This window comes from Littorina saxatilis, unplaced genomic scaffold (assembly GCF_037325665.1).
Source record: "Littorina saxatilis isolate snail1 unplaced genomic scaffold, US_GU_Lsax_2.0 scaffold_435, whole genome shotgun sequence".
Taxonomy (NCBI): Eukaryota; Metazoa; Mollusca; class Gastropoda; order Littorinimorpha; family Littorinidae; genus Littorina; species Littorina saxatilis.
This window is the reverse complement of record NW_027129022.1, coordinates 60,001-75,000: the sequence shown is the minus strand read 5'-3', so window position 1 is coordinate 75,000 and position 15,000 is coordinate 60,001. Positions and strand designations below refer to the sequence as shown.

The 15,000-nt window shown below is 43.2% G+C and overlaps 1 protein-coding gene across 1 annotated transcript; it reads left to right on the top strand.

The window, feature by feature from the left end:
- The first annotated feature begins 14,357 nt into the window (after positions 1-14,357).
- Positions 14,358-14,792, top strand: LOC138957307 (uncharacterized). Its single transcript, XM_070328439.1, has one exon. It carries the CDS (start codon positions 14,358-14,360, stop codon positions 14,790-14,792), a length of 435 nt encoding a protein of 144 aa, XP_070184540.1.
- Positions 14,793-15,000: the final 208 nt, after the last annotated feature.

Below are 15,000 nucleotides of genomic sequence, written 5' to 3'. Positions count from 1 at the left end.
CAATTGGGCAAAACTGAGCTCAGTGCAAAAGTGATATCGACGACATTTCCGTCGATATCAGTTTTGATATGGACGACCTCTTTATTGCTTCCCCACTTCAAAAACAAAACACCTAAATTTAAAACAAACACATATATATGAACATGCAATTATCCCAGAATTTAGCTGAGCAAGTGACTAAAGACTTTTTGAAAGGAAAGACATTTTAAAATACTGAAAAGTACAAGAAAAGAGTGAACAAAAAGAAATAATAATCAGAGGGAGGGATATGGAACAGCCAAAACTGAGACAAATACTTTTGTAATTTCTTTACAGTAAATACAAAATGTCCAGAGAATTAGCAATATATCTAACATTGACTCACTGTGTGATGATATCTTCTGCTATTGGTCTGTTTCGACAGTGATATCAAAATCTCGACCTCCGGTCTCGATTTTGATATCACTGTCTCAACAGACCATAGCAGAAGATATCATCACACAGTCCGTCAATATTGGGTAATATATGACAAACATAGACTGGGAATCGAGATGTGGGTCGTGGTGTATGTGTGTGTGTTTGTATGTGTGTGTGTGTGTGTGTATGTGTGTGTGTGGGTGTGTGTGTGTGTGTGTGTGTGTGTGTGTGTGTGTGTGTGTGTGTGTGTGTGTGTGAGTGTACAGCAATTCAGAGATAACTACCGGATTGATCTTCATGACACTTTACATCAGAGTTTTTGAGTATGATATCCCCACACTTGGTTTTTTATTTTGTATAAGTGACTTTGATGACGTCATATCTGTCTTTTTTTGTGAAAGTTGAGGCAGCACTGTCACGCTTTCATTTCCCAACCAATTATGTTAACATTTTGGTCAATCAATCTTCGACAAAGGCCGGACTTTGGTATTACATTGCAGCTTGGAAGCTTAACAAGAATAAGTTAATTAGTTTGCTCATTAAAGTTGTCATGAAAATCGTTTTTATGCAAACAGAAGTAAAATTGATTGCAACGTATCCTTCTTTAAATTCTGAATCTAAAATTATATACATATGCCATGTTTACTCATAACATGTGATCACAATTAACGACAGTAGGTTAATTAGTAATACGATTGCAATGTAAGAAATCGATCCAAAAAAGATTTCATCGTATTTTGTATCATTTCCACATTTCAAAAACATATAGATATAGTATGTTGTATTCGAAACAAGCTCTGAACATTCAAAAGAGTACAGAAAAGCGTGTTTTTCGGCTTTGCGCATTACGCTACCGCGCTATACTGGTTCGCCAATTTCACTTTATTTTGCACGTGAAAAGTGAGCGATATCCTTGTTGCAATGATTTTCGAAGCTGTATTGACGTGGTAAAAAAACAACAACAGTGCGTTCAGTTTCATTCCGTGAGTTTGACCGCTTGCCTAAATGTAAAAAAATTTGCAATACGCGACTTGTTTTGTGTTTGCTTGTTAATTTGCTTTCTTTGTAACCTTACACTTACGAAAAGAAACCAATAAAGATGTGACCAAAGGTGTTTACGCTTTGTGGTTAATTGAGAAGGTGTGTCAATTTTGACGTTGCAATGAGAAACAAACAAACGCTCACCGAACAGGAACATCCTCGCTGTTTTAAAAAAAAGTCATGGTTTAGCAGGCAAGTGCTTGTCAAGGAGAGAAGTTTTAAACACTCAATAAAAGACGTCACTGACGACGTCACTGAAAGACATGACGTAATTTGACCCCCCCCCCCCCACACCACCCATCCCCCCCCCCCCCAAAAAAAAGGCGAACCATTGAACAGTGTGCACAAATCTTAGAAAAAGGAGGCCGACTGTCTAAAAAACAAACAAAAAAAACAGCAACAACAAAATTTAAAAAAAAAATCGGGGTGGGCCAAAAGTAGGGGGTGGGTGTTTTCTATGGATGTAACGGTATATTACTTACAAGAGTTTGCCAAATTGCAAAACTCATGCCTATGAGAAGAACAAGCAATAGTTTATAATCAGCATTTATCTTTGAATACTTGCTTTCCTACTTAATCTGTGTACCAGTGTTCAAGTGTGAACAAGAAAATGTTCAGACAATGTGAACTATATTGTTGGCCAGCAGACGGATGTTTATCATCTGGAAATTGCAAATCAGGCGTCAAGTGATCACCAGGCTGGCAGCTTGTTTGAACTGTGTAAACGGGCCTTTACGTTATATTATACGCACTCAATACTGTCATTACCAACAACATTGGAGTAAAAAGGTGTATGTGGCGGTTACAGTGCCCATGCAGTTAGTTAAATAAAGCGACCTGCTTTATGCGTCAGCCACTTCTTACATTCACTTTACATCATTCATATCAATCATCATCCTATTTCTTAAAAGGAGGCAAACAAGATACACAACTATAAATTGACTTCCTAAAATAGTGACCCAGAGGATGCTTACTTACTTTTGTTATAAACAGTAGATGAACATTAATTGACTGTTTTTCTGTTCAAGGTGTGGACATACTAACATGTGATGAGAAAAATGGAAATATATCCTGCATTTTGGAGGACGATGCCTTTCAATTGGAAATCGCAGGCAAACACACCCTTAACGTGCGAGTTACCAACCTAACAAGCGAACTTGAGGATACGTATATTTTGCAAGTCTTTGTCAATGGCACAAAAGAACCGCCGTTTGTCTGCAACTTGAACGGTGAGCAAGCTCTAACAGTGAGTCTTTGGCGCAGTTTGGCATCCTCGCCCCATCCCGACTGCACTCTGTTTCCAATCAGATTCACTATAGGCAATATTTTACAGCAGAGTCATATTTCTGCACGTTCTTCGTGAGTATGAAGGCCTCCTTCTCAAAATAATGCAACCAAAGGGCAGACCACGAAGCTACACAACTGGAAATGTGCCCCTCCCCTGTCTGTGCCACGTTGTTTGTGACATCCAGGCAATAGCACACATTCCCAAGGCGTGTTCCATGTTCAAAACTCTTATAACAGACACATATTATACAGACAAGGGATCGAAACCCCTGCAAACCTACGAACTGTACTGATAGTTTAAGCAGAAGAAGCATGGGGAATAATAAACAAGTCCCATGTGTTATACAGCGCTAGTTTCGTCCTCCATCGAACAATGTTCATCGTATTAATAACGGTTGTTTACGTTATCAGTTAGTCAAGTTCTGTTTCCTTTTATGTGATAATATATTTGATAGTACTAACGTACACACACACACACACACACACACACACACACACACACACACACACCCACACACACACACACACACACGCACGCACACACGCACGCACGCACACACACACACACACACACACACACACACACACCTTACTTTGATGAGTGCAAAGGGTAAACCTGCGTCTGTAGATATAGGATTGGTCAAGTCAAACATATAACTCTTCTTTATGTAACATACATTTACTGATACTTCAGTTTTACTATTGTGCTTTCCCCCCGAGCTATGTGCTTAAATGTTGTATTGTTGCATAGTTACAGAAATATCGAGTGACAGAGAAAACGACGCAAACACAAAAGGAATCATAGGTGGGATCAGTGCGGTGGTACTGGCTCTAATCATCATCGCTGGTGTGCTTGTAATCATATACAAAAGGTAAGCTCACACGATTTTTGTTTTAATTACCCGACACTAATAACTACGTTTGTCAATGTTTGTGTCGCATGTCATTTGAAATTATCGTATATCCCATTTGTGTTAATGAACATATTATTTTGTAGGCGATTTTCTGTTTGTGAATCAATCGTATTCTTAGTACATTGTTAAATCTTGCCATAGGGAAAGCTTGCCATATGGCATGTGTAACTATGCCATGTAAACGCATGCCTGTGTTTGTTATAACAAGCACTCGTTTTTTAAAAGCATGAGTATCTGTGGTAGGTAAAACACATGACAGTGTATGCCATTTTTTACTGTTAAACAAAAGCGACTTTCTCATTTAACGAACACACTTTTCAGCTGATTATTCTCACATACAAAAACAATTATAGGATAAGGAACTTAAACAAGAGATAGGGAGAGAGAGAGAGAGAGAGAGAGAGAGAGAGAGAGAGAGAGAGAGAGAGAGAGAGAGAGAGAGAGAGAGAGAGAGAGAAAGAGAGAGAGAGAGAAAGAGAGAGAGAGAGAGAGAGAGAGAGAGAGAGAGAGAAAGAGAGAGGGAGAGAGAGAAAGAGAGAAAGAGAGAGAGAGAGATAGAGAGAGAGAGAGAGAGAGAGAGAGAGAGAGAGAGAGAGAGAGAGAGATCATTATCATTATCATAAGGCCACACACAAAATAGTTGTGATTAGGGATCATGGTCTACAAAAAAGGGTAGATATGTAGGCCGTTACCAATTATTGGTTTTTTTTCCCGTGTAGCTTTTTTGTGTTTATGCGTCCCTCGATTGTCTGTTTTGTTTTTATTTTCAATTATGAACATTTTACCTGATACAAAAAAATAGTTGCACAATCCGATATCACAACAGCAACAAAACCACACACACACACACACACACACACACACACACACACACACACACACACACACACACACACACACACACACACACACACACACACACACACACACACACACACACACACACACACACACACACACACATCACAATACTTCTCTGCATAACCTAACATATTACCTAACCAACCTTTCGTATGAGGACCATTGGTCTAAAAATTGTTTAATATTGCCAGTACTGAAACTGGAATATTTCTCTATTTCGAATCTATATTTTAAGTTCATTAATGATATTTCTAACAGTGGCCTTTTTCTGTTGTAACTTACTTTTTTTTAGATATAAAACTTTGCAAACAACATTATTAATGAAATCCAAATCCACATCCACATTAACACCAATTCCTACTAACGAACAACAAACATTCTTCTGTGAGGATTTGTGCGGTGGATACAATTGTTATTTAACAGATCTTCCAAATTAGTCCAGAATTGTTGACTAAACAGGCAATACCAAAACCAATCAGAAATTGTTCCATTGTCATTGCTACAAAAACACACCAAGAGGACTGTCAAGAATCTTGTGAACAAATAACTTGCTGGCAACACCAAGAATGCGATGAAGACTTGAAGTTGTTTTTGCTGCAGTTCAAACATTTCCTCCTAAAGCCTTTCAACTGTGTCACTCAGGGTGTCTAACTTTTATCTGGACCGTGATTCATTTTCATCAAGAGTTGTATAATGGCAGCATTGGTGTACCGTACTCTGGCTCGCTCGTCGTCATCGTCACGCTTGGTACCACACACTAGGTCAGTGTCACTGATACTGTCTTTCTCGTGCTATACAGTTGTGACAGGGGAGACTACCGCTCCTTTCACAGCAGACTCTGCACCCGAGTTGTTGGCCTTTAGGTCAACACCCGTGGTTTGTGGAAATCTGTTTGTGATGGGGTCTGGTGGTTTCCGATTGTCTGTATGTTCATGGAAACCTTCGGGTTTGCATAATAGTGTTTATAGCGCTAAGAAATTAGCCCTAATATTTTCAATCCTGTTTGATTGCACTTCGCTTCCCGAGGTGATCGTAGTGTTTCAGCACACGGTTACATCTGGCGCTTGCGAGCAGGAATGGGACTCGGCATGATATGTTCAGGTAATGGCATAATATGACCACTGAACATTTTCGTGCTGTTCCCATTCTGCGAACTTGGGATGGACAGTGGTCCCCCGGTTCGGAACTTCGGGACGAAGTTCATTTCAAACGGGGGCGATTGTGACAGGGGAGGCTACCGCTCCTTTCACAGCAGACTCTGCACCCGAGTTGTTGGCCTTTAAGTCAACACCCGTGGTTTGTGGAAATCTGTTTGTGATGGGGTCTGGTGGTTTTCGATTGTCTGTATGTTCATGGAAACCTTCGGGTTTGCATAACAGTTTTTATAGGGCTAAGAAATTAGCCCTAATATTTTCAAACCTGTTTGATTGCACTTCGCTTCCTGAGGTGATCGCAGTGTTTCGGCACTCGGTTACACAGTAGCCATGTCACTTGCTGCGAGACTCTTTTGTTCATTTGAATGCGAAAACAAGAAGTTCTTCTGTCGCTCAGCTAGTTTATAATGTTTAGCTTTCTTTTGTTTTCTGTCGGAGCTGCACTTACTTTCTGTGTTCGTGTTGGTGTGGCTGTCAGTGCTTGAATCGGCTGGATTTCTCCTTTTTATCGATGCTGACCGAGATCGCTGACTGATATAGAGGGGCACAGATAACTTGAAGACCACGACGTGTTGATTATAATAACACACAAAACTCACACCTAGAGTTGGGGACTTGCGGCAGGCGACGAGGTCTACATTTCCTTCTTAGAAGGGGGTGGGGGGCTCTAATCATTGTTAATTAACAACAGGCGCTTAACTATCAACTGGACGATAGGAGAGTCGTCCTCTCGCGAGCGTGAGCAAACTCGAAGAGTTCAAAAACGACATGTTACCATTATGCACTAATTTACTTGCAGTGGTTGTTTTGTATCTGATGTTCCGTCGTCGTTACATTGCGGTACTCATCAGTGAATACACTCAATAATACTATTTGTGTCCCATGTATATATCGTCTCTTCCCTTTCAGAAAGTGGCATCCCTTCGGTTGGTGTACAACAAACAATGATTCAAAGCAAGGGTCACACGCAAAACAGCTTACAAGGTAAGTACAGGGTGCATCTGTTCACCGAATCATTTCATATTTAGGGGACATAAGCAGCTTATGCATGACCCTTCCACAACGTGACAATTTTACATATCAAAATGGTCTCACTGTCGTGCAATTTCAAATTTGCCAAATTCGGGGATCGACTCAACAGTACGAGGTTTGAAATTGAGCGATTACCAAACTAACTTGATTTACGCCTTTCTTATCGTAGCTTGTGGGTAATTCGAATAACAGAGTATACCGTAATCAACATTAGACAATCAGTGACTTAAATACATCAATTACAGTCAAGATCAGTGCATTTACACTGGATTAATGCGTTGATGTCATTGATGAATTGTGCGCGACATTGCGCAAGTGTAACTTACCAACGAAGGGTTAATGTGTTCAATCAGTTGAGTTTAGCAAATATTTTCATAGTGGTTGTGCATGAACTTCGGTTCGTCCACGACCATTTTACACAGTTTCGAGTCTGCAGGTAAAATGGTCACCCTGTATGCTTTTGTAACAACTTGTCAAAACTGCCATGTGTACTATTTCCACTTAACGTATCACACAAACACAAATGCAGCACACGCTGTCCATGGCAAAACAAATTAGGAAAAAAAATCCTACACTAACAGACGTCGCCAGTTGGAGGAAGGTAGGAGGTTTGGTCAGGTCTATCTCGCTCTTGTCTTTTAAGATTCATATTTAATATATTCAAATGTGTACCAACTTTCTCTTCTAAGCTTTTGGTTAAGAACGGAATGAAATGTCTAACAAAGATACACACACAAGACAAATACACGATTAGAATCATACAACGGACAACGGAAAGTAATTTGGTTTAATTAAAAAGGTGCGATCTTTATTACCCTAAAATTGTTTTGTTTCTATTAGATTAACTGGAAACGAGCACGATGCGACAGGAGAGGAGGAAATCCCGACCACAGATATGTATGATTAATAAAACACAAATGCAAGCATTTCATTGCATCAATCTCTCTCTCTCTCTCTCTCTCTCTCTCTCTCTCTCTCTCTCTCTCTCTCTCTCTCTCTCTCTCTCTCTATCTCTCTCTCTCTCTCTTTCTTTCTCTTTCTCCCTCTCTTTCTCGCTCTCTCTCTCTCTCTATCTCTCTCTCTCGCTCGCTCTCTCTCTCTCTCTCTCTCTCTCTCTCTCTCTCTCTCTCTCTCTCTCTCTCTCTCTCTTTCTCTCTCGACAATGTGTTCCAAAGTACACTATATATATACTTTCTTCTGAGATTTGTTAAAATCACTTAACATAGCAAAAGAGACGGACAAAGTGTTCCTTCACAGATAGCCATACTAGCGAAATCAGACCCTCCTCGGACGGGACCAAGATTTTAAATACACCCCCGAAGGGAAGATCGAGGTTATCAACAGAGAAATGTAGTCCAGAAGAGGACCATTGTTTTACTGTCAAGATCAGACACCAATGTGTCCCATACAAGGTGGTATAGAGATGGCGAGAGTTGTCAACCCATTGTATCCAACCAAGAAGCAACCATTCTCTGAGTGATAGCTTTGGTTGGCATGGGAGACTACCCTCATCTAACAATCCCAAGAGGACATCTGTGAACGGAAACACGTATATGGTCAAAGTGTGGAATCAGAATTTGTTAAGACAGAATTTTGCAATTTGGACAAGTTTTAACTAAGAAATTAGGTTAAAACGAGGTAATGTTCTGTGCAATCCTGTGGATCCAGTGAAGGATACGCAAACTAATGAGGTCTAACGTTTAAGAGGTTAAACAGGAAAAGTTGTCATTGTTTCGACGCTGTTTAACTCAGGGCTTTGGTAGGGAAGAAGTCTTCTGCAAGGCGATGCAACTTTCACGATGTCCAATTCATACACTATCAGAAGTTGTACAAGAAACAATTCAAAGTCAACAGATACTTTATTTTAAGACAAGAAAATAGGACAATCAGCTCAAGTGCAGTTACAGAATCAGCTTTTAATATCTATCTACGCATGCAGACGTATGTCGGTATTTGCTTTTACATTGATTGCTGAAATAATGTACGTGTTTTATTCTGGTTCTAGCACTGGCACTGTATACAGAGCTGGAGATGTCAAAGATGGGGGAACCACGACAAAGGATTCCTCTCAAGATGGGTAAGCAGTTCGAATAGCGTGCGTCCAAGTATGTGTGTGTGTGTGTGTGTGTGTGTGTGTGTGTGTGTGTGTGTGTGTGTGTGTGTGTGTGTGTGTGTGTGTGTGTGTGTGTGTGTGTGTGTGTGTGTGTGTGTGTGTGTGTGTGTGTGTGTTTGTGTGTGTGTTTGTGTGTGTATGTTTCATTCCGTGAGTTCGACAGCTTAACTTTTACAACTTCGTATTGTTCTGAACTTTTCTTGACTAATTTTTTTATGATTTAAGAATGTTTGTATAGCAAACTGTCAATGTGTTATTTAGATTTTAAAAGTTAGGTAAGTAGCGCAAAAAAGCACCGTCCGATTGTCTGCCACACAATCCGCAAAATTAATTCTTTGAAAATTGCTAGGATGTTCCCGTTTTGGTGAGCGTTCAAATGGAATGGTGTTTGTACTGTGTGTAAAAGCCTGACCCTATATGTGATGGTTTACGGGAGGCGCACTGTGCCTTTAAGTGTTACTACTGAGAGTAAAGACGTTTCACACAACCACGTGACCTCGGAACATAGGCAGTGCTAATCAATCAAGTTGAGAGCTTCAAAACAAGTTTCCCTTGATCTGTGCAGTTCGTGTTGTCTTTGCTTAGCCGTTTTGGCCAGCAAATGTTCATTAACAGCTATTGTGTTTTCAGCGTAGCAATAGGGTCCGATATTTAGACGAGACAAGTATAATGCGACGAGTCGAAGACGAGTCGCATTATACTTGTTCGAGTCTAAATATCGGACCCTATTGCTACGCTGAAAACATAATAGCGATTATATAGCTGTTATGACCTTGATTTGTTGTTCCAAACTTACAAAATGACAGTTTTTGCGTCGATGCGTTGATCTCAGGTTTTGATAGCAGACAAACTTCTTACGCGCATCATGTTCGCGCAGACATGCACACCGCTACACGCTTTCTGACTTTGGAATAAAAACTTACTCCAAGTGCATTCGATTTTACAACACAGTTGTTGAAACAGCTTTTTAAGTTGTCAGTGTATGCTGTTGTCGATAGAAACATCTCCGCGTTGTTCAGATGTGTAAACCGCTTTTGGATATTGAGAAAAATGGCCGACTTCGGCAGCAATATGCTTTGATGATCGGGAGAGACCATCCAATCACAGCCCCCGAATTCCCCCACGTGTTCATCAGAATAGCTATATTCATGCATAATGTGGATCTATTTTATTCTACGATGTAAACGTGCATGCGTCTGTCAGAAGCCATACATTAATTCGACTTTGAAATTGCACAATTTCCCTTTCGTTTAGTTCAAAAGGAAGTCCATAAAAAAACCGCTAAATATGCACATGGCCTCCCTCTAAATAACTACATTTGTACATCACTGTGCTCTGCGAACACGGCAAAAGCAAATCAGATCGGGGCATAGCTTTCAAAGAATACGGCGGTTGTTAGGGAAAATACGAAGCGTACACAACTTCGTCGGCTACACGAGAAACAAAGGTAGATTCACAGTACGTTCAAGCTGGAAAGACAGAGCGTATATTTTTATTCGCAACACCAAACCATTGCCATGCACTGGATAACACATGACGATGTACACACTTTTTTTTCCAGAGAGCTGCCAGGAAAGGAAGAATATGAAAAAAAATTGCTGCAGCATAAACACAGTTTGCGACAAACGGAGAAGCCAGAGAGATACAAAAACGATCTGCAGGCAGCACACGCTCAAATGATATTTTTGGGTGTGAAGAGAAGCGAGATTGTGGTGTATAGACGGTGCCAGAGCACAGGTCATATGCATAACTAATGAGCGGAATGCCGTCTTCCCATTGGCCAGCCGGCCCAAGATCAGTCTCTCTGCCATTTCTGCATCTGCGGTAGCCAGTGCCAGACGTCCCAAACAACTGTGCGAAAATTTTCAACGTTTCAAGGATTTTGGAAAGAGAAGGTACACGTACTTTTACCTTGTTTTGTTTTGTTTTGTTGCTTGATTGTCGAGAGGGGCGATTGAGATCGAAACAGCGGTAATAGGCTCGAGTGGGGCCAATTAGTTGTCTGCAAGGAAAGTTTGGAGTTTGGGAAACTGGGAGACAGCGTGGCACCGTAGGCAGAAACATGTGGTTTCACGTTTGCCGGGAGTGACACTCGAAGGAACGAGGGTGATAGCTAGGTAGACGGTGATGGTACAATTAGCTGACAGCCGTCAGTAAAAGTGTTCAGGGAGAAAAGAAGACAGTATCATCTTCTCCTGGCATTAAAATTGGTCCGAGCAGTGGCAACGCGAATCGCTCGGTCACGTGACTAGTTTCTTTGTGAAGAAAGACGGCGGGAGCGAAAATGTTTACAAGTTGTGCGGTGGTCGGGCACTCTTTCACGTGGAGGTTTCAGCGATTTGTGAACACAGATGAGGGGGTGCGGCCAGATTTAGGTTTTGATGGTTTTGAGCAGATATTCGATGGGAGAGGGGGCCGAAAAATAAGCGACGTTGAATCAATGCTAGAACAGAACAGGGCCATTTTCACCCGGAAAAAATGGGGAGTGATAGTGCTAATGGTGGGGGACAATAATATTGTTCCCGGAACGACACCGAATAAAGTGTTTCGTGAGCTGTGGCATCTGTGTGTGAGGGTGCAAACATTGGCAAACTCAGTAGTGGTGGTGTCAGGGATGACACAGAGATACAGTGGCTGGGGGGGTTTCAATGACATAGCCAGGGAGGTGAATAGGCTTCTTCATCAACAGCTGAAAACGGCACACAGGATAGTGGGTTTGTTCCCCCACTACGTGGCTTTCCCTCCAGCAGAGAAGTTTGCTCAGTATCAGAAACATTTTTTAGCAGATGGGATTCATCTGTCAGGGTCGGGGCACATGCTACTGTACAGAGCACTGAGAAAAGTTCTGTTGGACAGTCGGCATATAGACCAATGAGGTAAGAAGGTGTTGTGGTTGTTCAGCGGGTGAGAGGGAAGTGGGGGCTAATAGTGATAGCCGGTATCCTCTCGTGCTGATGGCAGAACCACAATAGGGGTAGATGCAGCACGGACGGGGTACCAAGGTTTATTCCCAGACTGAAGTGGTTGGGTTCTACCGAAGACGCCAGACGCAGAGCTTTGATGCCGGGAGTGGAATAGGATGGGGTATCCTTTCCAGCTTTTGGAGTGACGTCATTGTTGGTTCTGGTTTGGTAGAACCGGTTGTGACTTCATGGGGAATGTGTATTGGTACAGCCCGTGCTGCATGATCAGATTGACAGTGTTTTCTTAGGTGTACTCTCGTGCTGAGGGCAGAACCACAATAGGAGTGTAGATGCAGCACGAACGGGGTACCAAGGTTTATTCCCAGACTGAAGTGGTTGGGTTCTACCGAAGACGCCAGACGCAGAGCTTTGATGCCGGGAGTGGAATAGGAGGGAATATCCTTTCCAGCTTCTGGAGTGACGTCATTGTTGGTTCTGGTTTGGTAGAACCGGTTGTGACTTCATGGGGAATGTTTTATTGGTACAGCCCGTGCTGCATATATAAAAAAAAAAAAAAAAAAAAAAAAAAAAAAAAAAAAAAAAAAAAAAAAAAAAAAAAAAAAAAAAAAAAAAAAAAAAAATAGGCCCCTGATGCTTAGTGGCCTTTGAAATGTTTCAGGATGTCGAAGCGTCCAACCAAGCGACCGGGGCGTCCCTCAAAGCAGCCCCCGAAGAGGTTTCGAGACGAGGAGGCTGAAGGAGAGGACGAAATGGGCGTGAAGGAGTCGCTAACCCAGCTCCTTGCTGAACAGAAGGCCCTGAGGAAGGAGATTGCGGAGATTCGGGCCGCCAAGACGCCGGCGCCTGAGGCATCGCCCGCAGGATCGACCACCGCTACGGGTGGAAAATCCAACTCAGGCATGGCTGGGCACTCTGGACACTCCGGTGAGCAATCTAACACTGGCGGTACACAGGCGTGGGCAACCGGCAACCAGAAAATGTTGCCCATTGACCTACACGTGCCAAAGACAATAAAGGAAAAGATCTGGAGCGGTGTGGCGGTTAGGTTCGCAATACTCCTGCCCGCGGACCCGAAGGAAATGCTGGAGGAGGACTCGGATGAGGACGATGAAGACAAAAAGAAGAAGAAGAAGAAGAAAGAAAAGAAACTGTTAACCTTCACAGAGTGGGTGAAGGCCTGGAACATTTATACCACTATACTACAGGACAGAGCGAAAGAGGTACACAGGGGCCTGGGTGCCCACTTTGCTCGGGTGTGTACCCTGCATGAGCTGCAGGGCAATTGGCGGGACTATGACTACCGCTACCGGCTCGCAATTGCTGCAGGAGAAAGGGCATGGGGGGACAGCGACGCGGACCTGTTCGCCACCACCCGCTTAGAGCCTGCCACCCAGACCCATGACGGGGGAAAGAAGAAGCCGCAGGGTGGCGCAGGGGGGAAGACTGGAAGTGGAAACCCATCCAAAGTGGGGGGCTTCTGCTTCCAGTTCAATGAACAGGGATCTTGCAGCCGCCCCAATTGTGGCTTCAAGCACTTTTGCTCGCAGTGTGGGGGGTAACACGCAATCCGAAAATGCAGCGCCAAAGGGCACCCCTTTCGAGCGGGACGGGGGGGAAAAGAAGCAGGAGAAGGAAAGAAATGAAGACTGGGGCACGGGGGCCACGCCAGTGAAGGCGGACAAGCTGGAAAAGTGGCTGGAAGGGTACGATCCACAGAAGAAGCGGGCTTTAATACAGGGATTCAGAGAGGGTTTCCGGGTAGGGTTCACAGGAGCCCCAAATAGTGTAGTTCAGAAGAACCTGAAGTCAGCAGAAGAAATGCCAGAAGTAGTAGAAGCGCACATAAAGAAGGAAATAGAAGAGGGGAGGTTAGCAGGTCCCTTTAGGCATATTCCTTTTACTCAGTTCCAATGTTCTCCAATCGGCTTGGTAGAGAAAAAGACGAAAGGAAAGTATAGGATGATACATCATCTATCTCACCCGAAGGGGGCATCCATAAATGATTTCATAGAGGAAGACATGGCCACAGTGTCATATGCCAATGTGCAAGATGCAGTACAGTTAGTGCAGACAGTAGGAAATACAGCATTTATGGCAAAAACTGATGTGGAGAAAGCTTTTAGGTTGTTGCCTATTCACCCTAGTGACCAAAACCTCTTCGTACTGAGCTGGCAAGGAAGTTTTTATGTTGATCTTTCGCTTCAGATGGGTTGTTCTTCGTCTTGTCACTTGTTCGAAGAACTAGGCACGGCTTTGGAGTGGATTGCTGTTCAGAAGTTAGGGATACCATTAGTGCACTACCTGGATGATTTTTTCCTTGCGGCAGTATCGAAGCAGCTAGGCAAAGAATACCTAGACAAATTTCTGGGTTTGTGTGAGGAAATAGGAGTTCCCATGGCACCTGATAAGACGGAGGGCCCAGAGACGAGGTTGACATTCCTGGGAATAGAGATAGACACAATCGAAAGAGAAATTCGGCTGCCGGTGGAAAAACTCACGAAGTGTGCCCAAGAAATACAGAACCTACTACAAAAGAAGAAAGCAACAGTGAAGGAAATTCAGTCGGTCATAGGGTTGCTGAACTTTGCTTGCCAGGCAGTGGTGCCAGGGAGGGCGTTCTTGAGGAGATAGGGAAATGGCGGTATCCCGGGAACCAGAAAACGTATTGCATAGGGGAGATGTCCGACTGGACGGACAGGCATTGACCATAACGTTCCGCAATTTCAAATCTAGCGCAAAACCAGTTACCCATACCGTAGAGAAAGCCAAGGCAGGCGTCCCATGCGCGGTAGAGGCCATGCGGGCCTACATGAGCATTCGTGGGAACGCAACGGGGCCGTTGTTCCGAGCTATGTCGGGGGCACCCATAACGGCCAGGGAATTCAACGAGCAACTACAGTTGGTTTTCCAATTTTGTGGCCTGCCCAAACAGAACTTCAAATCGCATAGCTTTAGGATTGGGGGTGCCTCCCACATGGCTCGGAACGGGGCATCGGACGCTCAAATCCGTCAGGCGGGCAGATGGTCTTCTAACGCTTTCTTGTCTTACATCAGGGTGCACAACTGGTAGATCAGGTAAAACGTAGGGCTTCTCTCTGTGTGCAGTGCAACAGAAAGGGGGAGGTCAGGCACATGTCTGCGTGCAGTGCAGCAGAACATTAACATGGGATCACAGGTGTGCAGTGCAGCCTGGGATTATAAGAAAGTGTGCAGTGCAACTTTCCGAGAAAGGTCGATTTTGATTGGTGGCGGTACCTGATGTGAGTCATCAGGTGGTG

What these genes read in the sequence shown, in the direction of transcription:
- LOC138957307 (XM_070328439.1), top strand. Translation starts at nt 14,358, where the DNA reads ATGGCGGTATCCCGGGAACCAGAAAACGTATTGCATAGGGGAGATGTC.